Source organism: Notamacropus eugenii, chromosome 2 (genome assembly GCF_028372415.1).
Source record: "Notamacropus eugenii isolate mMacEug1 chromosome 2, mMacEug1.pri_v2, whole genome shotgun sequence".
Classification (NCBI taxonomy): domain Eukaryota; kingdom Metazoa; phylum Chordata; class Mammalia; order Diprotodontia; family Macropodidae; genus Notamacropus; species Notamacropus eugenii.
Genome location: NC_092873.1, coordinates 359,480,463 through 359,506,722, shown reverse-complemented (window position 1 = coordinate 359,506,722; position 26,260 = coordinate 359,480,463). Strand labels below are relative to the sequence as shown.

Below are 26,260 nucleotides of genomic sequence, written 5' to 3'. Positions count from 1 at the left end.
TGTTGTTTATTTTGTGTATAGATGTGGTTGGGGCAGCTAAGTATCACAATGGATCTTCCTGAATTCAAATACGGTCTCGGACACACAGACTGACTTGCTGTGTGACCCTGAGCAAGTCACTTAACTCCGTTTGCCTCAGTTTCCTCATCTGTAAAATGAACTTTAGAAGGGAATAACAAACTGCTCCAGTATCTGTATCTTTGTCAAGAAAATCCCAAATAGGATCATGAAGAATTGAACACAACTGGACAACTGATAGGTCAGAAAAACATCATGAAGCAGAAATTGTCTCAAATTAACGAGAAGTTTTTTGATTGTCACATGCAGTAGTCAGAATGCATACATGTAGGCTGAAAATGTGCATGCAGGTAGCCCACTAGAGAGGCTACAAAATTCCCCAACTTTTAAACTTGATCAAGCAGCTCTGGTTTCTTCTCTTTACCAAACATTGTTCTCCTGCTGATATAATATTGACGCAAATCCTTTTTCTTATCCTGAAGACATTCTGTTTTCAAGAATGTCCAGAAATTGCCTGTAAAAACAACCCTGCTGTTTATCAGTAACCTGACTGCCTCCTTTTTCTGGATGGATCAGCATGATCCAGTAGTTTCCCTAATTAAAGCATTCTGTGAAAGTCATACACAAAAATTTAACCCTTTAGTGGTCAGCATGATCCCAGCAGAAAAAAAAAACTGCTCCTATGGAAGGGTTATTTCCTTTTCCTTTCTGTAGGGAGACTGTTGTGGAGCTTAGAGATCTCAGGCTTGTAGGCTTCCATGACCAGCATCCCATTGTTGCTAAAAACTTGGCAATGGACTTAGCAAACTGCTTTCCTCTTTTGTTGTTGATGTTCAGTTTGTCTGACTCTTCGTGACCCTATTTGGGTTTTTTTTTAGCAAAAACACAAATACTGGAGTGGTTCGTCATTTCCTCCTCCAGTTCATTTTACATATGAGGAAACTGAAGCAAACAGGGTTAACTGACTTGCCTGGCATCACACAGCTAGTGTCTGAGGCCAGATTTGAACTCAGGAAGATGAGTCTGTCGCTTTATCCATTGTGACACCTAGGGACACCCTACTTTCCTCTAACGCTTGGTTTCCTTACTCATGAAGATTAGCTTCAGGATGTACTTGTCATCAAGCTGTTTAAGAAGTGCCAAACATCATCAAGATCCCTTTCTGATGGTGCTAAAAGGAAAATGCTTTTTTCCTTTTATGAAATGTAGATGGCGAAGATTCTTATCATGATGAAACAGAATATAATACACAAGGCAAAGACCAGCTTGAACACTGGAAAGGGGTGTAGGTATTCCCAGACCAAAGTCACAATGGCAAAGAAACAGATTGTACAGAGGCAGCCATAGATCAGACCAAAATTCTCCACATACTTGTACTCTTCTAGATGCACCTTTTTTTTCCAGCAGAATCATCCAGAGAATTTTTCACTATTGATCTATCCGACTTATCAACTTTTACAGGTTTGTCATCAATCTTCCACTCAACAACCAGCTCTTGCTTCTGACTCACCTCCTTCACAGAGCCACCATCACAATCATCTAATGCTTGAAAGTCAGCAAAGTGCTTAACATTTATATCTCATGATCCTCATAACAACACTGAGGTGGCTGCTATTATCACCCTCATTTTATAAATGAGAAAATTGTAGCAGAGTTAAAGTGATTTGCCTAGGGTCAAAGAGCAATGAAGTGTCTCAGTCTGGATTTGATCTTGGGCCTTACTGCCTCAAGGCTCAGCACTCTATGCACTGTATCACCTAGCAGCCTATGCAAGATTCATACAGGGTAAATTAGAGGTAATTTCAGAGGGCAATGGCAAAGCATGTGTGTGGGGTGGGGTGATGGTGCAGTACACAGCACTGGGAATGGCATCTCATAGATTCAATCAGAGTTGAGTCTTGAAGGAAGCCAGTAAGTAGGTACAGGTGAGGAGGGAGGACATTCTGGGCATGTGAGACATCAGATAATAGAAAGGCATATGCAGAGGCCAGAGGTAAAGTTCTTTTTGAGAACAGCAAGAGGACCTGAGTTGCTACATGGTAAGCTTGTTGACTGGCTACAAAGCATCATACTCAAAACCAAGTTCCCACCTGCCTTACTAATCAGCTAGCTCAAAGAGAAAGCTCTTAACAGAATCTCAAGGGTTGGAAGGTCTATTAGGAGATATATTACATAAAAAGAAATTTAATTTTATTAGGGCATAGAAGAGGTATAAAAGAAAGGTAGCATTTTGATGGGAGAGATCCTTCACTGGGGTGGGGCAGAGGAAATGTTGAGGTGGGGCTGGGGAAGGCTTATTAAAAACCTAAGGAATGGGATAAAAGACACAGGCAAGAGGGAAAGTCTGCTAATGTCTGGAACATAGTAGGCACTTAGCGTTTGACTGAATAAAAGTGTTGTACATGTCCAGGAACAATTAAGTTTGAGACAGGTTCCTAGGATGTTATACAGATAACAGTATAAATGTTGAAAGGCAAAAGGGGTCAGATTGTAGAAGGCCTAGAATATCAGTTTATTCAACAATTTATTTTTTGTTTCGATTTCATTCTTTTTAATAAACTTTATTGATATATTTTGTTTTTACATCAGCTAGAATTATGCTTATCTCTCCCCATATCCCTACCCTGAGAGTCATTTCTTATATCAAAGAATTTAAAAAACAAAGAAGAATAGCTGTATGACCCTGGGCAAGTCACTTTAACCCCACTATTTCCCAAAACCAAAAAAAAGAAGAGTAAGGAAAAAATCATCCAAATCAATGGATGTTAAAAAAAATGGACATTTTATGTTTTATCTATTCCACATCCTTGGATAATCCTCCTTTTACCTCCACAAAGTACTGGGAAGGTCTCTTTGTAACTCTTGGGGCCAAACTTGATTTTTATAACTTCACAATATAGAATATTAGTTTAAGTAGTATGGACTTTATTCTGAAGAGCCCCTGCTGGTTTCTGAGCAGAGGAATGCTTTGTATTAGAAGTATTACCTATTCTTCATCTTCACCTTGACCTGAAATCTCTCCAGTCAGTATTTTGCTAGGCCATCATCCACACTCTGTTTATGCTCTCCTACCTTCTAACTTTCAACTTCTTAACCAGTTCAGATCTGAACTATCCCTCCATCTAGAGGCCCTTGACCTATCACCACTCATGCCTTGCTAAAGCCAACACTACTTTCACCATACACCTCCGCTGCTCCTGTTGGATAGATGAAATGGTGATAGATGCAATCTTTCAATTGGATTTGTTATTTCATTGGTCTAAATAACTCCTTGATTGGTCTAAGTCAGGAAACTCCTTCAACCAGTTGGTACCCTCCCTGAAACTCTGAGATCTGTTAAAGACACTACATCCAGCGTCATCGCCAGTCACCCGGATCTATCTTGTCACTAGATCTAAATGACTCTGGAGGAGAAAGTGAGGCTGGTGACTTTGCACAGCCCTCTCTCACTTAAATCCAATTTACCTGCATGTCATGGAATAACCTTCTTGATGTCATGGTCTTCTTTGAGAACAAAGGACAAACAATATGGGTTTCCCAGAGAACTGAAAGGTTAAGTGACTTGAGTTAGGGTCACATAATCAGTATTTGAAGTGGGGCTTGAACCCAAGTCTTCTTGGACGCTTGTCTCTTTATCCCTAAGGCCATGCTATATAGGTTCTCTCTCCAGCTGACTGGATCATCTACAAATTCATTAACTAACATCAAGTAGGATCTCACTGCAGCAAGGTAATGCTTTTACACCTACTTAATTTTCTATTTCATTCTCCACAATAGCGGTTCCAAACCACTTCACTCAAAGCCTCCTGTAATCTTCTCAACTGAGGGTCTTGCTTCATCCTTTACCAAAGAAACTGAGGCTATTCACCAAAAGTTCTTTTCCCCGGGCATATCTCACAATCTCCTGGACATTATTCCTCACCATTTCCTACTTTAATCCAGCTGCTGATGGAGAGATGGGTCCTTCTTACCAAGGGGAACCCTGATCATGTACATCCCCTTTCTTCTTCTCCTGCAGACTTTTCATGATCATTTTCTCTACCTAATCTTTAACCTCACCCATAAAAACTTCTGAGATCCTATCATGGCTGCTAACAATGATCCAGCCTCCCCTTTCTCAGACAAACTCCTTGAAAATGTCACATATACTTGGTGCCTCCTCATTCCTTAACCATGCACCATCCCTCCCCACCCACTATCACCCCAACAATTTATCTTCCTACTTAATCACTAAACAACAGCTTTCTCCAAAGTTAGTAACGGTCAATTACATGTAAATAAAAAATGTACATTTTTTTTTAAATTTTGAGTTCCCTCCTTTCCCTCTCACCTCCTTCCTTGAGAAGGAAATCTGAAATAGATTTTTACACATGCAGTCATGTAAAACATTTCCACATTAGCCATGTTGTAAAATAAAACAAAACAAAAGCCCTCAAGAATAATAAGTGAAAAGTGGCATGCTTCAATCTGCATTCAGACTCCATCTGGAGGCAGACATTGTTTTTCTTATAAGTGCCTAGGAATCCTTTTGGATCATTGTTTTGCAGAAAACATCAAAGTCCTTCACAGCCAGTCACCATTACAATATGCTATTTCTGTGTACAATGTTCTTCTGGTTCTGCCCACTTCACTATGCATAGGTTCATATAAGTCTTCCCGGGTTTTTTTGAAAGCACCTTTCTCATTACTTTCTTTTTTAAATAGTATTTTATTTTTTCCAATTACATGTAAAGATAATTTTAAATATTCACTTAAAAAAATTGAGTTCTACCTTTTCCACCCTCCTCTGTAAGCAATTTGATAAAGGTGCTCATTTCTTACAGCACAGCAGTATTCCATCACAATTATATACAACTTGTTCAGCTATTCCCCAATTGATGGGTATCCCCTCAATTTCCAATTCTTTGCCACCATAATGAGCTGCTATGAATATTTTAGCACATATGGATCCTTTTCCTTTCATCTTTTTGGGATACAGACATAGCAGTGGCATTGCTGGGTTAAAGGGTATACAGATCTATAGCCCTTTGGGCATAGTTCCAAATTGTTGTCCAGAACAGTTGGATCAGTTCACAATTCCAATTAGTTTCCCTATTTTTCCACATCCTCTCCAACATTTGCCATTTTCCTTGTTAATGACCTCAAACTTCCTTAACTTCTCCGCAGCCTGATACTGTTGGCTGCCTTGTCCAGGATAACTCATTTCTCTCTGGGCTTTCTCAACAGTGCTTGGTTCTCCCTGAGCTGCTACATTTACATCCTACTAAGGGTGAACTCCAAGGCTTAGATGCTCTTCGTGGTGACCCCATCATTTCCATGAGTTCAATTACCTTCAGGTGACCAGCTCCCACATCTACCTATCTAGCCCTAAACTTCATTATCTAGAGCCAGACTTACATTACCTGTTTCCTGGACATTTTGAATCAGATTGGCAACTATCAGCGTTTGAAACAACTCAGGGTTCCAAGCTTTCTCTCACTTTCAAGGGCCACACCATTGTTCTGGTCAAGTGTCATCCTTGATTCCTTACTCACTCACCCCACGTATCTGGAATAGATACTATCTACACAGCCATTGCTCTAGTTCAGGCTCCTATCACCCCTTGTCTGAACTATTCTTAAAAGCCCATTTGGTTCTTAATTCGAAGGTCTACATATACTTTCAGTTACTTTCCTAAAGCTAACCCTGATCCTGTCACCCGAACTCTAGTGCCTGGCTCCCTATGACTTGCAGAATCAAAAACAAACTCATCTTTAAAATTTTTAAATCTCTTCACAAAAAGATTTTCAGCTATTATAGAATAAGACTATTTTTTGAAAGGCAAGATTTGCTCAAAGAGCTGAGCAAGCTGGGAGAAACCCCAATTATTTTTAAAAGCTGATTTCCAATTCTTAAAAGTTAAAGTGCTATATATTAATCAGCAAACAAAAAAATCACATCTGAGGTCAGATCTATATTCTCCCACAATATACCTGTTATTTTTGTTTTTTAAAACTAGCACTTATTTAACACTTTAAGATTTGCAAAGCACTTTACGAATCTTTCATTTTATCCTCACAAACTTTTTTAAATACTGTTTTACTTTTTCCAATTACATCTAAGAACCATTTCAATATTTCTTATAAGATTTTTGAGTTCCAAATTTTTCCCTTTCCCTCCTAAGAGAATAAAAAAAAAATCTCTCCAAAAGATTAAAAAAAAAAAATTTGATACAGGTTATATATGTGCAATCATGTAAAACTTATTTTCATATTAGCCTATGTTGTGAAAGATGAAACAGAACAAAAGAAAAAAACAAAGAGTGAAAATAGCATGCTGTAATCTTCAGACTATCAGTTCTTTCTCTAGATGTAGATAACATTTTCCATCATAAGTCTGTTGGAATCACAATGTCCAAATCTGTCAAAAAAAATAGACTTAGGACTTACACAGTTCCTTAGGGTCATTTAGATTCTAGCTGATTTTAATTGCTAGGCATTTTAAGGTACAGGACATGATGAAAAGAGAATGGGGCTACTAAAGTAACAGGAAAAGAAGTTCTAAAATGGATGAGTTAGCTTTACCCTACCTTCCCAGGATTCTTCTACGGTGAAGACACACTGGCCAGCTTACTGCTCCCTACACTCAACACTCCACCTCCTTTTTCCTACCTTTGTACTGCCTATCTGAATGTACTTCTGTCTCTTGGAATCTCCCAATTTCCTTCAAAACTCAAGTGAGTTACCATCTTTATTAAGGGTTCTTAACCCAAGCCTATAGAACCATTCTCAGAATGATTTTAAAGGCATTAAAATGAGTATACTGAAATGCAATTATCAAAATATTTAAAAAACAAGTTAATGTACCCCAGGTTACCAACCCCTGGTTCTACACAAAGCCTTTACTGATCTCCTCAGCTGCTACTGCGTTGCCTCCTCAGAACTACCCTTATATATATGTCCACATTTCCTACTGAAATGTAAGCCCCTTAAGAACAGAAGCTGCTTTACTTTTGTACACACCCATGCCTTAGCACAATGCCTGGCACAAATTAAAATGCTCAATAAATGATGCTGTGTGTGCTCCCGTGTGTACATATGCACATATCACTAGCATCCTGTTCCCTACCCTATAGTCTACTCCTCTCTGCTCCCCTCTACTTGATTAGGCAAGTAATTAAATACAGTCTCCTCATCTGTGAAGAGGTGATTTAGGTCCCATGTACTTCATGAATCAGACACACAAATGTTCATTTCTGGTAAACATTTTATTTACTGACCAACACAGTAGTTCTAAAACCGCAGCTTCTGGAAGAACCACTTGTTTTTGCCTGTCTTGTACCTAGAGAGAAAAAAGGCACTAATGAAGAGATAATATAAGGAACAGGGAGGGAAGAGGACAAATCCTCCACATGACAGAGTGATAATTTAGTATTATACTCTCTCATATTACCAACCTTTCCTCAAACTTGACCTTGGCCTCCCTCCTCGCCTTGCGTTTTAGTGCAGCGTCACGGAACACATCCTTGTTGACAATTGTTTTGTCCAACGGGATATCAACAGAGTATCTGGAGATATGAAAAGTTACAAAGCTGGTAGGGGAGCTAGCAATTTGACAACTAGACCCAGGCCCCTACCAACCCCAAGAAGCTAAGAATGCAACTTTCTACTGTCAGAACGCAGGCAGTCTATCTATCAAGACCATTAGAAGAATTCTGAGTGCTAGTAGCAAATAATGAGTACTATAACAGGACACACCAAGAGGGTGGATTGAGGTGGGAAATGAGGGTGTGGTAGGTGGCTGAGTTAAGGAACACATAAAGAATAAAGGACAGGACTAGGACTATATTTAATTATATGCTTGGTTATGGGATAGGAATTGGATTAAGAGTAGAAATCTAACTTTGAACTTCCTATACATAGAAAACTGGCTTAAGATCCACTTGAGGGTAGTACCCATAGAGACAGCTAGGTGGGCTAGCTGATAAGACTGCTGCCCCATAAATTGGTTAGACCTGAGTTTAAATAGGACCCCAGGCACTTTACTAGCTGTGCTATACTGGGCAAGTCACATAATCCTTTATCTACCTCAGTTTCCTTAACTATAAAATGAAAAGAATAACACCTACTTCTTCCCAGGATTGTTGTGAGGATTAAATGACTTAATATTTGTAAAGTACTTTACTAGCACTGGGCCTGGTCAATAGCTGGGGCTTAATAAATGTCTATTTCCTTTCTCTACTTCTATTTAGAAAGAATTAAGATCTTAATCTTGGGAAGAATCTTCCAATCCTTGAGAATGGCCAAGGAATAACTCTAATTGAAGACTAAGCTATATTTTCCTTGCTTCAGATTCCTAGGTTAGCTCAAACTGTCTTGGGGTAGAAAGATGTCAAGAGGACATAGGAGGACCATGCCCACTGGGACATTTCTCTAAGGCAGAAAGGAAAAGGTTGGGACACAGAATGTCCAATTAATAAATTTTAATGCATTAATTTAAAGTCATTAGTCATTTATGGTAGACCTCAGCCTAAAGAGGAAGAAGGAGATGATATCAATCTCATTCTGGAAAAGCCTACAAACACATAAAGCACAGACAAAATGACTGGTCTTTCAAAGTTAACCTATCTCTACCTTCCGAAATCTTGTGGCATTCATCTATACTACTTTTCCTTCTTCCAACTCAGATTGTGAGTTTGTACCAATATCCAATACAAAGTCAGCCTAACTGCAGAATTGTACCCTTTCCTTTTACAGAGGCTTACCTGGTGGGCATGAGGTGGTTGTAGTTATAAACTTTCACGAAGGACTTGATTTTCGATCTCTTGGCAATCTTCTTTTTGCCCATTGCTGCAGTCACTTTTCGAGGGTATCGGTCGATACCAGCCACCAAGGCATGGCTGTAAGGTCTGTCGGAGGTCCCATCATCAATGTTCTGAAATAATCAAAATCACAGCAAGGTAACAAAGGCCGCCTTGGAATCTGCTCTATCGCAGGTTTTGGTCTACAAAAACCCTAGTGACCAGGCTCCCTTGAAGGCTGGAGTCCCAGACTCCAGGGCTGCTAAGGTAAATCAAAAGGGTTGGGAGAGCCCAACAAGAAGATCGCTTAAGAAACTTCCCATCCTCCGCTGGAATTTCGCGTAAAAAATCACCACCTCTTTAGATGGGCTGCACCTGGACCCCCGTTCTCTCCTCAAGAAGGCATGTTTTGGGGCCCCAGGAAAATTCAGGTCTGTGTTAGGGATGTGCTGGGCCCTCTTTCGTAGGCTGCCTGTCTCCTCTTCCCCTCCAATTCAGCGACACTGGGCTCCTTTATCCCTCACACTCTCCAAACTCTGCGCTTTCTCTGGAGGGAGGGTTCTCCCTCGGTCGCACGTCCCCCATCCGCTCTGGCGGTGTACTTTTACCGTGGGGTATCTCCAATGCATCCCGTCTCTAGGGCGCCCGTACACGACGGTCTGCGTGCTGCCTCCTCCGACAGAACTCGAACGTTCTGGAGGGTTTTGCCCTTTCTCTGTATCACCAGGGTTTGGCACCGGGCCTGGCACGCAGCAGGGGCTTAATGCATGCCCGGTGCCTGGCCACCCTCGGGCCCATCCCCCCGCCCCGATCCTCCCGGTACCTTGACGATGACGGCTTTGCGCCCAGAGTACCGCCCGGCCAGGACCAGCACCACCTTCCCGGGTTTCATGAACTTGCCCATTTCTGAGGAGAGAATGCAGCAGGAAAGACACCCGGTAAGCGGCGGAAAGGCCTCGGGCACCGCGGAGCCTCAAGCCAGCCCCGACCCCTTCAGCCTCCCCGCGGGCCCAAATCCCGGCTCCTCCCGCAGGCCCGGAGGCCCCCGGGTCCTAGCTGAGAGGACCTCGAGGGCCCCGGTGGCCTGTAGGGCGCGGATGGCAGCGGATTCTACCGCGGTGCGCAGCACAGGACTCACCGACACGAAGCGGGTTGCTCTTGGAGGTAAAAGAGAGACTGCGCGCTTCCGCTGACCTTTCACACCGGGCCGGATGACGTCACTGCCGCCTTAGGCCCCGCCCCCGAACCTGGGCATTCCAGTCACCGTCTGCGGAAGTCGGCTTGTGGGCGGAAGAAGCTTTTTGAGCGGGCAACGGGCCCTGGTGAGTCATTCCGTGAAATCACACTTAATTTGCAGCCCCGGACACGAGCAGGGACGGGAAGCCGCTTCCCAGTTCCCAGCTAGGACAGGATTCAGAATGGGAGGGTCTGCAGGGAGACCCTCCCCACTGGAAGAGACGAGGGTGGAGGCTGGAATCTGGAGACCCTGGCTGTCCTCGAGGGGAGGCTTTGTTCCCTTGCAAGTTGCTGGAGGGATCTCCAGCTTCCGCTGTGCTTTTCCTTTATGGGAACTGGGAAGGAGCCTCCCCTCCAGAGTCAGGCTTGAGTGCCTACTTGTGTGCTGGGGACAGTGCTGAGCGCTGGGGATGCCGAGAAAGGCAGAAGACGGTGCCTGCGCTCAACCGCAGCTGGCCACAGATTGGTGTCCGACCCGACCTTCGCCCTCTCTGAAGCCGTGTTCTGTCCTTGCCCCACGCCAGGCCATTCTCCACTCCTCGGTCAGCTCCATCTTTCCTAAGCGCAGGTCTGACCATGTGACCCACCCTCCCCCCCCCACTACATTCCTGTAGCCCCCGATCGCCTCCACGATCAAATATGAAACCCTGTTTGACTGTCAGAGCTCTCCGTCCCGGTGCTGGTGCTAGCACTCAGTCCTCCATCTCCACACTCCCAGGCGTTTTCTCTGGCTGGACCTTCTGCCTGGAATGCTCTGCCTCCTGGCTTCCCCAGCCGCCTTCGAGGCCTGCTAGTCTTACCCTCTGCCTTTCCCGCTGTCTCCTTAACCTTAGTGCCTATCCCCAGTTTGTCCTGTGTAGATCTTGGCTAGCACAGCTGGTTGTTTCTCTCGTTAGATTCCGAGACAAGGGACTGTTCATTCGCTGTCTTTGTATCCCCAACGTTTAGCACCTTGCACATAGCAGGGGCAATTGTTATTGGTCTGATTTGTTCTAAAACTACCTCCTTCAACCCTCTAGGGATCGTTCCACCCTGTCGACTTTTCCTGACCCCATTTGGGGTTTTCTTGGCAAAGATACTGGGGTGATCTGCCATTTTCTTCTCCAGCTCTTTTTACAGATGAGGAAACTGAGGCAAAGTTAAGTGACTTGCCCAGGGTCACATAGCTAGTATATGTCTGAAGTCAGATTTGAAATCAGGAAAATAAGTCATTCTATCCACAGGACCATCCAGCTGTCCCCTAGGGCTAACCATTATTTAAGTCTTCTAGGTGGCTCAGCACATGGGAGTTATGCAGACTGGGTTCAAATCCTGCCTCAGACCTTTATTAGCTGTTCTGACCTTGGGTAAGTTACTTAACCCTCTTAGTTTCCTCATCTGTGAAATGAGGAGAACAATAATAATAATCCCTACTCCCTAGGATTGTTTTGAGGATAAAATGACAGCGCATGTTAAAACATTTTGCAAACCTTAAAGCTCTTTATAAAAGATATATTATATGATTAATGACAATAAAAGGCCCTAGTTTTAGTATACTTAGACTTTGCCTTTTCTCTTTTTGAAGCTATCCCAGGGACTTAACAATAGGGAGTGTTTTTGGTTTCACGGACCCCTTTGGCACGCCAAGTGCAGCCTGTGGACCCCTTCTCACAATAATGTTTTTAAATGAATAAAACACTTAGAATTGCTTAGGAAACCAATTTTATTGAAATAGTGACAAAAATATTTTTTTAAAAGAACAAATCCACAGACCCCAGGTGAAGTGCCCTTGCTCTACAATCTCCCTCAGGATATTACGATATATTACCTTTTTGTGTCCACTCAAAATCTGCCTTGCGTGAATTTAAAACATAGAACATTAGAGCTGGATGGTAGTTCAACCCCTTTATTTTAGAGATGAGGAAACTGGGGCCCATAAAAGGTTAAATGATTTGCTCAGGATCACACATCTGGTTTCTAGGCCAGGATGGGGAATCTGAGGTCTCGAGGTCACATGTGGCCTTCTAGGTCCTTCGGTGTGGCCTTTTGACTGAGTTCAAGTTTTACAGAACACATCCTTTTATTAAGGGGATTTGTTCTGTGAGGTTTGAATTCAGTCAAAGGACTGCACTTGAGGACCTAAAGACATGTGGCCCTCAAGGCCACAGGTTCCCCTCTCCTCAGGAAGATCCAGGACTGGAATTCAGGTGATCAAAATCACAGAGATGATTTTAGATGAGATAGGCATCTGCTTTAGTGATGTGCTGGAGCTGGCCAGTGGCCAACTGCTGAATTTTCAGCGTGAGCTTTTGCACCTAGTAAACAGATAAATGCAACAAATCAGGGTTGTTTTATTGGTTGTCTGGACTTAAAAAAGTGACGGAGATGATTAAAATTTGTCATGCATACTTTTTTTCCCCAGAAAGTAGGCTATTAAACACTTCCCAACATACCTCTGCTGGCCTTCTGCAATTAGTCAATTAACAAACAAGTAGTTACTATATGCTACACACTATGCTAAGCACTGGAGGTACAAAGATGACTTTTCCCATCCTCAAGGGGCTTACATTCTAACAGGGAGACAATCTATACACAACTACGTAATGCAATATGTGTACAAAATGGATGCGGAGCTGTGTTGGGAAGTAGCACTAGCTACTAAGAGATCAGAAAAGTCTCCATGAAGAAGATGGCACTTGAGCTAAGTCTTAAACTAAACTCAGGATTCCAAGAGGCAGAGAGAAAGTGAGGATCCATTCCTTGTATTGATGAGAGCCAGTACAAAGACAGAGACAAGAAACTAAGAATAGAGAGTAAAGGCAGTTTGGCTGCACCACAGTGAACAGAGGAGAATGATATATCGTAAGAGTCAAGTTGTGAAGAGTTTTAAACACTGAGTTTATATTTGAGCCTGGAAGTGACAAGGAATCACAAGGGATGAACAAATAGGAGGTAACATGATCACACATGAATCTTAGGAAAATCAGGTTATGAGTGAAGTGGAGTAGAGTGGAGTGGACAGAGGCTTGAGGCAAGGAAACCAAAGAGGATGCTATTCTAATATAATAGACAAGAGCAGTCGAAGTCCCTAACTTGAGTTAAAGTTGTATGAGTGGGAAGAAAGGGACATGTGATGGGAGAGATGCAGAGTTCAGAAGTGACAAGTCATGCCAAGGGCCTGGAGAAGTGGGGTGAGAATATGGAGTCAAGGATGACACCGAAGCTGTGAGCCTGGATGACTGGAAGGATCATAGTATCCTTGGCAGTAATCTAGAATTTCAGATGTCTGGAACTGGAGGGAAAGAAAATGAATTTTATTTTGGACTTGAATTTGTGATATCTATAGGACAACCAATTGGAAAGAAAAACCCAAAAGACGATTGGCAATGTGGGACTGGCACTCAGAAGATACTGGATATACAGATCCTAGAATCATCTGCTTAGAGATAACTGAACCTTGGGGGATGCCTAGTAAGAGGGTAGAGAGAAGAGGGAAGAGAGCCTTGGGATATTGAGCTTAACATGATGAATCAATCAGGAAAGGAGGCAGGGAAGGGGCAGATAGGAGAATTAGGAGTCAAGAAAGTCACAAAAATTCAAAAAGGAGAAATTATTTGGGAATAAATTGTGGTCAGCTATGTCAAATAATGTACAGAGGTGAAGGAGGATGAGGACTAAGAAGAATTCGGTTTGGCCTTAAAGAAATCTTTGGTAACTTTGGAAAAATCAGTCTTAAAGTTTGCAGAAGACTAAGGATAAGAAAGGAAGTGCAGGTGATGGGTATATGTGTATGGAAAAAGACTGACTAACAAAGAACGTAGGATGATAGTGGGCATGGTATGATCCAGTAAGAGGAGATATAGAGATGTTTGTAGGCAGCAGGTAAGGAACCGGTAGGTAGGGGAAGAGATTGAAGATCCTGATAGTCAAAGGGGGAGGCGATAGTGGGTGTAATCTGCTAGAAAAGATGGGTAGGGGTGGGATCAAGGGTGCATCTAGAGAATTGCCCTCGGTGAGAAAGGTCATCTTTTCATCACAGTGAAAGAGGTGAAGCGTAATGTCAATGTGCTACAAGACAAGGAAGAGGGAAGATGAGGGAGCACTTAACAAATTGCCTCCTTTTTTCAACATGGTAAAGCTGTGGGAGAACGTTATGAGAGGCTTGAGGAGAGGTTGTGGATAGTGTGATAGAGAATCAATTCAGGAGGAGTAAAAGGATTGCCTGACTTCACTGAGGGTCCAGTCGAGATGAAATCTGAGCTGGAAAGTAAGCAACTACTCCAAGCTACTCTAAGTTACAGAGAAGCTGCCTTTCTTGGCGTTTCCATACTGGAAGTTCCTCTGCATGGATAAAATTACAGGTCTAACCAAAACATGTTTTAAAACAGATTGCAGCGTTGGGACTTCTCAGAGCTAAATGCCAGTCCTTTTGCTATATGCCAATGAAGACCTAGAACTGTGATTGACCCAGTACAATACGGTGTTGTCAATTTGCCTGGAAGAGGGACAGGATGTGTAGCAAGCTTTGAGGGGATGGGAAAAATAAAATCAGTGCATACAGCCAACGATGGTGCCAGAGAATAAAATTATAAAGAACCACAGTGGTTTTCTAGTGAAACAAAGTTTAGAGGAGGAAAAAAGGGAAACCTAGAAGAATAAGCTGATCCAGAGTTGGAGGGGCTGGGGTTAATGAGGTTCAAGGGGAAAGTAGAAGAGATGGAGACTCAGCTCAAAGTCAGAGATTTACTGTGGGCACAACCCAGAGTGGCAGGCCAAGTGGCTACTGCCATGGATGGACATAGAGGGCTGAAAGAGGACTCAGCCTTTGCCCGTAAGTAGCAACAGGTAAATGGCAACAGTGATAACAAATGTCTAGAAGAGGGATCTGCAGAGTGGAACTGACAACAGAAGAAGCTAAATGCTTTAAACCTGTGCCTGAGTTATAAGTTTTACCATTTAACATACAAAGACAAGGCAGGGGCCTGTTCCAATCTCATCTGTGCATGTTGTCTAGGACAGTACACTGCTCACAGCCAATGCTTAATAAATGTTTGTTGAATGAATACATATTATTTATATTCTCTATAGTTTGTACTCCAGATTCCTTCTTTGTAGTCAAGAACAGCTGTATATATCAACTATGAGTTCATATATACTAGCAAGACTAGAATATAGAGGAGGTAGGGTAGGGTGGAAGAAGATATCCTGTTAGAGAAGAGAAATCTGTGAAATACCATGGTTCCCTTCTTGGGGCATTGGAGAAATCTTTTCCGTCTATTTCCTGGTGATGATGTCAGAAAAATTCACATGGGCAGGCGGGGGCAAGAACCCCCTTGGGGAAGCTTACTGTTTGAGAGCCTTCTTGGGGAGCAGTAGCACAATTTATGAACTCCAGGGTACAACTAGCCTTACTCCTCTGTGTATCCCCATCTACAAAAGGACACCTTGTCAAAGAATGGAGTTGTTTGTTAGAGGGACTAGAATGCATAATACTTGTCCATCAAAAATCAGAAGACTTCTTTGAATCTGAGATAGGAATCCAGCTTTCAAGGAAACACTTCCCACTAACAACTTTGGAAGTTTACACAAAATACTACAGCTTTGTTAGCAACAAGGAGGGGTTATAGTCCACAACATTTACATTTATTCTGTCACACACAGTGGATAAATTAGGATCAAAATCAACACAATTTTAAATAAGTGACATTTGCTGAAAAAAATTAAGTTAAAATGCACCGTATAACCCAGCAGACACAAAATCATCCCACAATTGCACAGAAGACAAAGTGTTTTTGAGAGTGTTGAAACCTCAAAGGCTTGCCCACAAAGTTGGACATTCACAGCTTTGGACAGTTACGTACTGGCATTTGCCACAAGCTGACTGAAAAAAACGGGTGGAATAAAAAGACTCAAGAGATAATAACTCCTAAATAGGGCTGTTCTAGAATTAGCTATTCGGTTCTTCCCACTTCATTCTTGGGAACAATCAGCAGCAGACAAAGCATCAACACCCACTATTGGAGGGGCCAACTACCAGCATATCTAGATCATCCTAAAGCCTTCCTGGAGGAAGAAGAAAGCTAGGCCAGGCTTTATTTCTCTCAGTCTGCACCAACGTAGCTGAATTAAGTTGATAACGATTATACATGTGTATTTTTCGATGTACAAGTCTGCCCCGGCATGAGGGTCCCTGACAGAATAGATCCATAACAGTTCTGCCTCTAGGAAATCAGGTTCAAATCCCTAGGAACATAAGAGTCTTGCTGAAAGAAGGGTGGTTAGGTGGAAGAAAACACAAAAGGTCAGAAAAATATTTGTCATGGCACACAAATTGGCAGAGCATTTGCCCTCTCAGATTTAGGTTCTGATCTCCACAAAAAAAAAATGCTTCTAAACGGCTTCATTTAAAATAAAAACCAAAGAAATAAAACATGTGGCTAACTCCCTTATAGCCCTGCCTATATTTCTGTCTGAAGGTGTAAGAGAATGCAATTTTTCTTAACTATATTCACTGGCTTAAAATAGAGAAAAGATACAGAAACTTCTGGCACAAAGACCGTCTTTGGGTACAAAGGAGAAATTATGGTCACAAGGAGCCCTGGCTTTGGGTCACTCAAACCTGCTTCAAGAAAAAAATAATAATGATAAAATAGCTAGCATTTACATGGTGCTTTAGTTTGGCAAAGAGCTTCACAAAAATTCTCTCATTTGACCCTTACAACAACCCTGAGAGGTAGGCATTGTTATCCCTATTTTTACAGAAAAGGAAACTGAGGCAGAGGTTAAATGACTTATTCAGGGTTATACAAGTGGATCTGAATTCAAGTCTTCCTGATTTCCAATTCAATACTTTATGTATTATGTCTACCTAGCTGTCCCCCGGATTTAAAAAAAGGATTAAAAGTAAAATCAAGCTGTGTGTAAAGAGATCTAGGGTTTCAGGTGCAATTATCTTTTTTCTGTTCTACTGTATATGTGGAAGTATTCATCTTACTGGGGTTTGGGGTCAAGTCCAGAATAAAAAAATAAAGAGAGGCAGCCTCTTGTTTGAGCAGCAGAATGCTGGCCTTAACTTCTCCCCATATGACTGGAAACAGATCTTTGCCAATCCTTATTTTCAATGCCACAGGATGAATGCACTCCTAGGTTTGCTGAGTTTCTGATGAGGGTACCTGTGGGTCAAAAGAGCAGCTTGGAAGGCAAAGATGCCTCTGGGAGAAAGATCATGCACATCCACATGTGCACCCAGACATACACAGGCAGGTGGTCACATACCAGGGCAGGGCATTTTCAACCAGGGGCTTTCCAGCATGAATTTCTAAGGTGCTAAGTATGGGTAACAGACTTTAGAGGCACTAGGGCTGACCACCTATGAAAAACCTTGGGATAACCTGTAACCCAGCTGTTTCTTCCTCCAACTCCCTCAGCCTCATGTAGTAAAGTGGTAACTCATCCCTATGGAGAGGCACTAGTCGGGCAAGGGCCTGGTCATCAAAAGGCATCTTTGATGTTCTTGAGCTGTCGAACGGCCAGGTCCACAGGGAGGCTGAATTTGAGGCTGCTCAGGCGGCTGAGCAGATTGAGGGCACTTTCAAAACCTGTATGTGCCATATAACTCCAAGGCTGGTAGTGTGGTTCAATAAGTGCTCCAGATTTGCAGATCAGATTGACCCAAGACACCAAACGCTGCTCATTCAGGGCCATACACACCAAAGCTTTCAACTCTGAGTCTGCGCTGCGCTTAAAGGGGTCATGTTCAGTCAGCACTACATGGATGGCAGTTAACAAGCTTTGTTTGGGTGTCACAACAGCACCCCCTGTCATAGGCAGCCCAAAGGACTGGGACAGCTTTCGAGCTGGGGACTCCACAAAAGCTCGGCCATTTTTGGTGTTGTAGTATTTCACAAAGAGCTCCCAGGGGTGCATGGCCTGGGGGGCAGAAGAGAGAGAAGGGAGCAAGCAAGCAATGGGAGCCATCATGAGACTCATCCCTGGTGAAGAGGCGTACAACCCATGGGCTAGTAAGTCCCGCATGGCCACGGTCAGCTCCTTCCGCACTGCCACCGTTAGCTCATCTTTGCCCCCAAGGGGGATGTCCTGAAGGCTAGTACTGCTGATGACATGATCGTTCATCTGGTTCCTCAGAGCTAGCTGCCTCACCCTGTCCACCGAGGCCTCCAACCTTTTCAACAGAGGAGAATAATCCCTATCAGCCTGGTCCCTCTGCCACAGGGTGCGAGGGATCTGACCAGCAGTGCAACCAAACTGACTCACTGCAAAGATCTGGAGCACAGCCAGCGCTCTCCGCATCAAGTGCAGCCCTGTCTCACGGATCTTCTTTGCCTCTTCAGCATTCACTGGGGAAAGAAACCACCTGTCAGAGAGGCACACATTGCCCACAGTGGGGAGATACATATCCCAGACATGATACAGAGATGCTAAAGATGAGGCCACACTCACCTTTTTTATTTCCAGAAGGCAATCGAGTACCAATCCCGGAGGAGCCATTTCCAGGCCTCCCTGATGTCCTGCACTCACAATGTTCACCTCCTGTCTGCAAGGGGCTTCCCACTTCATCTGGAATACAAAGGCACAAGGAGAAGTCACTTACTTAGCCTCTCTGAGGGGTTGGATGATTTTTTATTTATTATGATCATTTATTGTTATAATGGGCTAGTTACTGATGGTCTAAATACATGGACATAGAATTGTGATTCTGAGATGCCTTCACCCCTTGCCTTGGCAGGCCCACTGACCTTGGATGAAATTAATGAACATTTCCAGGTCTCGAATCTGAGTTTTTAGCTGTTCCACCAACTGCTCCTTCACTCGGGCAGGATTGACTATCTGGGCCACAGCTACATCCACACGCTGCCGTAACTCTTCAGGAGACAGTGAACTGATGTCTTCATTCAGATTCATGTCTAACTTCTTTATTAGTTCATCTATGATCACCTGTATGAGGCCACAAGCAATGACAGACTGCTCACCACAGGGGACAGCTGGCACAGTTTCACCTTGAAACAGAGTTTCACAAGGCAAGACATACACATTCCCAAGCCCATGACCAGTGGAAATGAGGCTACAGCTGATTAACCAAAAAGTCTTCAGACTTTCAATCTCACTTGTGGTCTCTATGATGTAGGGCCCCCTCTATAAACCTGTGCATAGCCTACATGAGGCCGCTCATGAAGTTTCCCAATAACATTCTGCATGTACCAGAATGATGGAAATGCCATCATACAGCCAAAACATGTCCTCCACCCCCATTTGGAAAATCATTCATTTATAACACTATGAGACTAAATTATCTGCCTCTTTGTGTTTTTCCTAACATTATATTTTTCTAAAATCAGGTAATGACATCAGATAGGATATGACTAAAATTTGTTTCCTTAATGCCTCAGCATAGACTTATTCTGATTTCTTCAAATTTCTGGTCAACTAGGTAACTAGAGATCCCAGGTGACTACAGAAAAAAAAAAGTCAGTTAACACTGAGGAATATTGTGGCAAATTTGAGGGAAAAATAATCTGGCCATTTTATCAGGACCTGCTAGAAATTCATTCTAGGGCAGCTTCTGGAACTCTGGCTCAGTCATGTGACCTTTGTGGGACCTGCCTCTCACATATTTCTAGAGGAAGAGTGTTCCCAAGGGAGAAGTTTCCTGTGAGTATACAAATATGTACTACTGCAAAATAATTTTAATATAGTATTACCTTAAAGATGTGGGTAGGAAGATAAACCTACTGATTAATAGCTACAAAACAATATATTATATAACCTGATCTAAAGAATACAGCAGATTTACCATGTCTGTCATGCTTAAATTAATGCTATAATAAAATCTGTTCCTATCACTTAAAAAACTGATGTGGGGGAAGGAAGTAGCCCAAAGAGTTCTGGGAAGAGGCAGGTGAAATAATGCTAACAAAGGCCAAATTCTGTCAGCCTGGGACGCAGAAGAGAGGGAGAGGGGTACCCCTCTGATGTTAATCAGAGACACAACCAGAGGAACCTCCAGGATGTACCTACCCGTTGTCTTTCCAATACCATGGACTGTGGCAAGGAGTCATAGCTACCCTCCTGGTAGGCAAAAGTTTCCAGGTCATCTAGCTGAGTCTTCAGTTGAACAATGAGTTCTCGCTGCTTCTCTCTCTGGGCTTCTACACGCTCCTGTTTTTCCTGTTCACTCTAAAATAAGGAAATACCCAGAATTCTTATGCTATCAAAAGGACTGGTGCAGGGGACATGGAGTGTTCTCTCTCTGACAGGAGTCTATGGAAACAGTGAAGCCTGTTATTCTAATTTCTTCATCCATACTAGACCATCAGGGCTGAAACAACTAGTTGATATCTCTACCAAGAAGGCTTCCTGGATCTCAGGCATGAGCATCCTCCCCAGCCGAATAACCCATACTTTCCTCAGGCAACATTACCCTTGCGGATTTTATAGCTCATACCCATGTATCCAGGAATCTTGGGGAACAAAAAAACAGTACTAGGCCAGTAGTAGGGAAAATCATTCAAATTTGATTCCTTATCACTTCTCTAGTGGGCTCCACCTGTGGCTTACCCCCACATTTAGCTTCTAAAGGGTTTTCTTCTCCTAGTTTTCTAGAAAAGAGCACGAGCCATTGTTTTGTCCTTTATTCAACCTAGCAAAAATTTCAGTATTTTGAAAGGAAATTTTCTAGATAAAGTAAAATAAAATACAAAAGAAAAAAATTGAGCTTATGGGACCCAAACATCTCATCCTAATGAAACTGTAATTCAGCCAGTCACTGAATGTTTAGCACAAGTCTGAGGTGGCCCATTATTTCTTCCTTCTCCCTCCTTCAAAAACTTTGTCTGAGGACACATCACTCAAGTATCCCCCCCTTGCTTGGTTCCTGGGCTGTTTCCCTCTCTAACTCCTAGCCAGTTCTGTCTTGGGGAGGAGAAAAGAATGTAAAGTCATTCTCATTCCTATTCATTCTCTGTCAAATGTGGCAATGCATCGTTATGGTACTAATAGCTCATCTGGAGTCAAAAATGAAATGTAGTTCTCTGAGAAAAAAAATAAGAGAAAAACATATATCAGCAGATATACAGATGTCCTCTAACTCCCTCTTCCATTCTTCCAAACCCTCTGGCTTTTTAAAAACTACCCTTTTGCTAGAAGCTTTTTCCAGTCCTCCTTAATCTCAGTGCCTTCCTTCTAAGATTTTCTCCAGTTTATAGAGTATCTAGCCATCCATCTAGAGCTTGTTTGCACATAGGTGTTTGCATACTGTCTCCTCCATTACTGAGCTGCTTGAGAGCAAGAACTGTCTCTTACACTTAATACTTAATAGGAGGTTCATAATAAATGTTCACTGACTGACTATCATATCAAGGTAAGAAATCTCTTACCAGTGATCTCTTCAGTGATCAATGATCTCTTCTTCCATTCTCTGGCACTCAGTGCACTGATACTAAATGGGGGTTAAGGCAGCACAGAGTAAACTGCTGGTTAAAAATCTTTAGGCCTCAGACTCTTTTTCTTTGGCGCTCCCCACCCCACTTTTTAGTTTCCGATTTATGCCTGGGATTTTTGTTTAATTCACAATTAAGACTTTTCAGATGTATTCTGGACAGCATAAATCTATCTTTGTTTTCTTAAACAAGAAAATCATCCTTTTTTTTAAAGCATAAAAATCACACAGAATTCTATGCCTTTATTTTTAGTTTGTCCACAAGGGTACAGGATATAGCCTTAAAGTGGCACTTACCAATCCCTGTAGTTGTACGGCATGAGAAAGAACAAAAACAGCAAATTAACGTCATAATATTTTATAAACACTTCATTTGCTTTTGGTTTGCGCTAAATAAAAATCCCTCTTCTCTAGAAATAGTGATTACAGCCTAAGGGAATCACAGCAGTGTCAAATGTGCTCTGACCATAGATTCCTGTTAGTCTTGAACTGTGGCCATGGAAAGTTGTCTAACCAGCCACAGGAGAGAAGGGGGAAGTTTGTTTTTCAAAGTGTCCTAACTCTTTGCAGAGAAAGGAAAAAAAAATTTAGCCAGTTTGCATGACAGTCTCTGTAGTAAACTTTCCTATGGAGCAAGAACAATACAGTATTTACTGGAATGGGGGCAAACACAAAAAGGTTAACCACAGGGGAAGTTAATGAACACTAGAAAAAGGTGGCAAGGTAGAAAACAACGTCTGTTTGCTCCCTCTGCCTTTTGAAGATACAGGAAACCCTTGTAAAAAGAATTCTAAATAATATCTAGTAATTACTAGAAAAATATCTAGTCAATACACCCTCCAGGGTCCCATCATCACATATGTAGAGCTGGAAAGGCAGCTCAGGGGTCACCAGGACCATGTTACTTATGAGGAAACTCAGGCCCAGAGAGGTGAAGGCACCTAAGGGGCAAAGCCAGGGTTTCAACTGAAGGTTCTCAGATCTGTCCACTGGTCTTCCCATTTCATTTCAAAGCTTCCCTGTATACAAGCTCACAGCCACTTAATAAAGGATTTGAGAAAACTGCATGGTGATGATAAAGAGTGTCAATTTTTTTTAAAAGTTCTATACTGATTTTTTTTCTCTGAAAAATGTGATTTTATTTTTTCATAAAAAAAAAAGCCTGTGCTCAAATAAAATTTCAAATCCTATTATAATATCCATTGACAGTTTCTCAAATGGCTTTCCAGATATTTCAACATTGCTCAGAACTATAATAATATTTTTGTATTATTAGTTTACCTGGGTTAACATCCTAAACACCAAGGTTTGGTGTGATTTTAAAGCAGACAGATATTTAAAAGTAGGATGTAACTCTAAAAAATCCTTTAAATGTCAAAGACGTAAGCAAATTCTAGATAAAAAAAATCAAATTAAAGCATCATAATTTTCGAAGACAAAACCAGTTCTCTTTCACAGCAGCATTCTGTTTAAAGCTGTGAGAGCAGTTCAAAACTTCCCTGTGGGAACCTTATCTGACACAACAAAAGCATCAATTAAACAGACACCCAAAAAGACATTTCTAAGTGTACTCATTCAACTCATGAGAACCAGATTTTAAAATGGTATTTTGTTACGTGTAGATAGAGATTAATCATTAAGTATTATTTTAACTCAAAGTACTATGATGAAAATTTTCTATTCAAAATTCAAGGGAACATTTTAAAAAGAATATTCATTTTGTTTATTCCATGCATTTACTACCATCTCAAAGTCAAAAGAGTTATTCCATTAATGCTGAAAACAGCAACCAGTACTTCTCCTAAATGTGGATCCTCTGACATGACCAGGCTACACTGATTTCTTAAAGCAGATACAGGTAAGTAGAAAAATGGTATCAAGTGCAGGTGGGACATTTGGTGCTGATGCCCCTGGAACAAGGGGCCTGATCACATTCACAGCACTTCTGCTAGAGCCTGTGGATCAATCAAGGCCAAACAAGCCTGGGTGAGAGGAGGGAAAGGCTTTATTTGGCCCTCCCTCCTCCAGGGGCTGTGGAGAAAGTGAAAGAAGGTAGGAGTATAAATAAAAGGGATTAAACAAGGTAGGTTTTCAGATTAAAAGAAGTAGGTCAACATTCTTTACTGATAAGAAGCTTCCAGGACTTCACTTTCTGGTGGGAAGGAAGCCTTATTGTGGGAGTGTGTATAGGACTTAATAGCAAACTAAAAGAATGTCTAGAAGATACAGAGCCCTCAGCATATCCAACTGTGTCCACCTGGGCCATCCCAGAAAGGAAATTTCCTGTGGTAAAGAAAACAAGGTGAGATTATTCCATGAATTGATTTATCATTAACCAGTAGGACCTCAACCTAAGGGTGTGCTTGTGGCGCGGGGACTGGGAGGGTTAAAGTGCCCCAACGTGTCATGATTTGAGTTTCAATGGTTAAACCATTCTATGTAAAATCCTAAACCAGAGACAGGATTTAGGATGAAATGTCTTCCAGATCTTTCTAGGAAATCACGGACAGGCCTCTTCCAGATTCCTTGGACGGCTACTCCCAAGCCTTTATAAATTTCTTCTCTGCATCAAGTCAAGGCTGGACTGGCATGGGATTCTGCTCAGCCTGGGGCGAAGGGCAGGTGCAAGGATTCCGGCACTAAAGCGAACCCAGCTGCCCTGACTCACTACACAACCAGTGTGGGGGCCGCCTGAGGCACAGCGAGGCTGAGCGGACCCCTGCTGGAGTCACAGGCCTTTGGGCAAGTCACTCACTTAGCCTTCCTGAGCCTCAGTTTCCTCATCTGTAAAGTGAGGGGTTTGGACCACAGGGCACCTAAGGTCCCTTCCAGATGTCAAGCTGGATCCTATGGGCGGCTGGAAGTTAGATCTGGCCTCTTGACCGGGGCCACCTCCCTCCTGTGCCCCTCTACCCCTGTCCCATTGCCAGGCCTGTCCCCTCTAGCAGAACAGCCTCTGGGCACACAGGAGTCTCTCCATCCCGGTCCCCTCACGGTCCCACTGCCAGGCCTTTTCTCTTCGCGGGGCAGCCTCTCTCTCCATCGTTTCCCACCCCCAGCCCGCGGGCGGGCCTCACCTGCTCGTCCCGCCGCAGCCCCTGCGGGCCCTCGCGTGGCCCATGTCCGTCCGCCTCCTCGGAGGTCGGGTCCCCAGGGGCGCCCCAGCCCAGCACGTGCGGGCAGCCGCGGAAGGCGAAGTCCTCGAGCTCTCGCAGCAGACGCTGCTGCTCGGCGGGGGCCCCACGCACCACCTGCCGCAGGCGGAACTGCACCTGGGCGAAGTGCGAGGACAGCGCGAGCAGCGCCGAGTCCAGCCGCCGCCGCTCGGCTCGCAGCCGCCGCAGCGCCCGGCCCGGGGACTCCGGGGGCGAGGAGGGGCCGGAGCCCGCGCCTCCCTCCGAGCCGTCCTCCTCCTCGCACAGCGCCGCCCGCGCCTCGGCCACCGCACCCACCGGCGCCCACCGCACCGCCTCGCACGGCGGCGGCGACGCCTCCGCCTCCTCCCCTTCGGCCTCGGCCTTGGGCTCCGGGGCCACCGCTCCGGCTGCCGCCGTCGCCGCCATACCCCCCGCGGCCGCCATCTTCCCGGAAGCGCGCCCCATCAACCGCGCCCCCTCGCTGCCATGGCAACGCCGCGCGCAAGAGCCTGTGGGCGGTGGGCGGGGCCTGGCGTGTGGCGTCATCGGGGCGGGGCGTTCTTTGCAGATCCTGTGGCGTGGAGGTCGACCTTCCAGCTTAGAAGGGTCGTGAGCTGCGCCAATCCCAAGCGTCCTCAGGACGCCTCTTTCCCCAGCTCTGCAAACTTCCTCCGGACTACCTCTATAGCCGCTTCACATAGACACGCGGGCCTGTTGGAAGTGGTCCTAACTCACTGTTCCACCTCCACCCTCCGAGCCTTTACACAGGCTGTTCCCGATAACCTAGAATGTAGAGCCCTCAGAATCCTTTGCTTGCTTGCCTCCTTCCTTCAAGGCTCAGTTCAGGTGCTACCTCCTGTGGGCTTCCCGGACTTAGAAGTGTTCGTTTAACTCTACATTTGTGCTGTGAGCCTTGGATTATCTGAAATTGAATTATTTTTACATGGTGCAGGCCCTAGAAGTAGACTAACGACCTTGAAGGAAAAGGCCCTTCCTTCCTTCCTTCCTTCCTTCCTTCCTTCCTTCCTTCCTTCCTTCCTTCCTTCCCTCCTTCCCTCCTTCCCTCCTTCCTTCCCCCTTCTCCTACTATATGCATACCACTCTCTTAATACTTGGTGAAAACCGAGCCCAAAAGAAAAAAACGCGAAAAGACATCTATCACCGCTTCCCATATTCTTTGCAGAAGTGTGTGGGGGGCAGCTTCTGTGGGTGTGTATCATGGTATTGCACATAACACACTTTTTTGATACATGGATTAATTTTGCAGAACTTTCTTTTCCTTCCTTTAAAAAAATCGCTCTCTAGGGAGGGAAGAAAAAAAGATACCATGAGAAATGCAGACGATGTTAAAATACAGCAATAAAAATTCATGTTGGAAAATTCTGGAAGGAGCTGCATGGGAGACAGACGGACCCCAGGGCAGTCTCCGCACGGGGCTCTAAAAGGACAGCCTTCAGACCAGAAAACCCCTATCCCATAGGAGTCTGGACCCTGTTGTCCCTCGCCTGTCCTTCCTACAGCCATATAAGGAACCCCAGTTGTTGGGGGCGGCACCTGGCTCTAAAGATAGCTGGGGAGAGGGGGAAGGGGCTGCATTCAGAAGCCCCAAGGAGGCAGCCATACGCGCCATGGCACGGTGAGGTCCTCAGCCACCCC

General features: G+C 43.8%; 3 protein-coding genes and 1 pseudogene across 7 annotated transcripts in view; 1 reads left to right on the top strand and 3 right to left on the bottom strand.

Moving 5' to 3' along the window:
- Positions 1-612: 612 nt before the first annotated feature.
- LOC140523067 (signal peptidase complex subunit 2 pseudogene) lies at positions 613-5,534 on the bottom strand (annotated as a pseudogene).
- A 1,711-nt stretch (positions 5,535-7,245) lies between these two features.
- RPL27 (ribosomal protein L27) lies at positions 7,246-10,597 on the bottom strand. Its single transcript, XM_072646597.1, has 5 exons — positions 9,936-10,597; positions 9,621-9,703; positions 8,762-8,931; positions 7,454-7,564; positions 7,246-7,338 (listed from the first exon to the last, which is right to left on the bottom strand). The coding sequence occupies exons 2-5, from the start codon at positions 9,699-9,701 to the stop codon at positions 7,290-7,292; spliced, it is 411 nt and encodes a 136-aa protein (XP_072502698.1). The 5' UTR covers positions 9,702-9,703; positions 9,936-10,597; the 3' UTR covers positions 7,246-7,289.
- Positions 10,032-26,260, top strand: part of PTGES3L (prostaglandin E synthase 3 like) — a 33,897-nt gene continuing 17,668 nt past the window's right edge. The window contains exon 1 of one of the 5 annotated variants that reach the window (XM_072646591.1): positions 10,032-10,119. Coding sequence is in view for 3 of the 5 variants with exons in the window: in XM_072646588.1 (XP_072502689.1) it covers positions 25,695-25,813 (119 nt within the window). In the remaining 2 variants the exon portion in view is untranslated. Of the gene's footprint in view, positions 10,120-25,134; positions 26,241-26,260 lie in introns of those variants that run through there. The other 4 variants (XM_072646592.1, XM_072646588.1, XM_072646589.1 and 1 more) reach the window with 4 other exon arrangements.
- Positions 15,634-25,165, bottom strand: RUNDC1 (RUN domain containing 1). Its single transcript, XM_072646586.1, has 5 exons — positions 24,545-25,165; positions 20,048-20,206; positions 18,769-18,967; positions 18,473-18,589; positions 15,634-18,369 (listed from the first exon to the last, which is right to left on the bottom strand). The coding sequence occupies exons 1-5, from the start codon at positions 25,148-25,150 to the stop codon at positions 17,504-17,506; spliced, it is 1,947 nt and encodes a 648-aa protein (XP_072502687.1). The 5' UTR covers positions 25,151-25,165; the 3' UTR covers positions 15,634-17,503.

Bases quoted from the DNA above. Each gene is read 5' to 3' on its own strand.
- RPL27 (XM_072646597.1), bottom strand. From the start codon at position 9,701: ATGGGCAAGTTCATGAAACCCGGGAAGGTGGTGCTGGTCCTGGCCGGG. The intron at 7,565-8,761 runs GTAAGCCTCTGT...TCATATCTCCAG, and splicing joins AACCACCTCATGCCCACCAG to ATACTCTGTTGATATCCCGT. The intron at 7,339-7,453 runs GTTGGTAATATG...TTTTCTCTCTAG, and splicing joins AAGGTCAAGTTTGAGGAAAG to GTACAAGACAGGCAAAAACA.
- RUNDC1 (XM_072646586.1), bottom strand. From the start codon at position 25,150: ATGACGCCACACGCCAGGCCCCGCCCACCGCCCACAGGCTCTTGCGCG. The intron at 20,207-24,544 runs GTGAGGCCCGCC...TCCTTATTTTAG, and splicing joins GGCTGCGGCGGGACGAGCAG to AGTGAACAGGAAAAACAGGA. The intron at 18,590-18,768 runs GTCAGTGGGCCT...TTTGTATTCCAG, and splicing joins GTTCATTAATTTCATCCAAG to ATGAAGTGGGAAGCCCCTTG.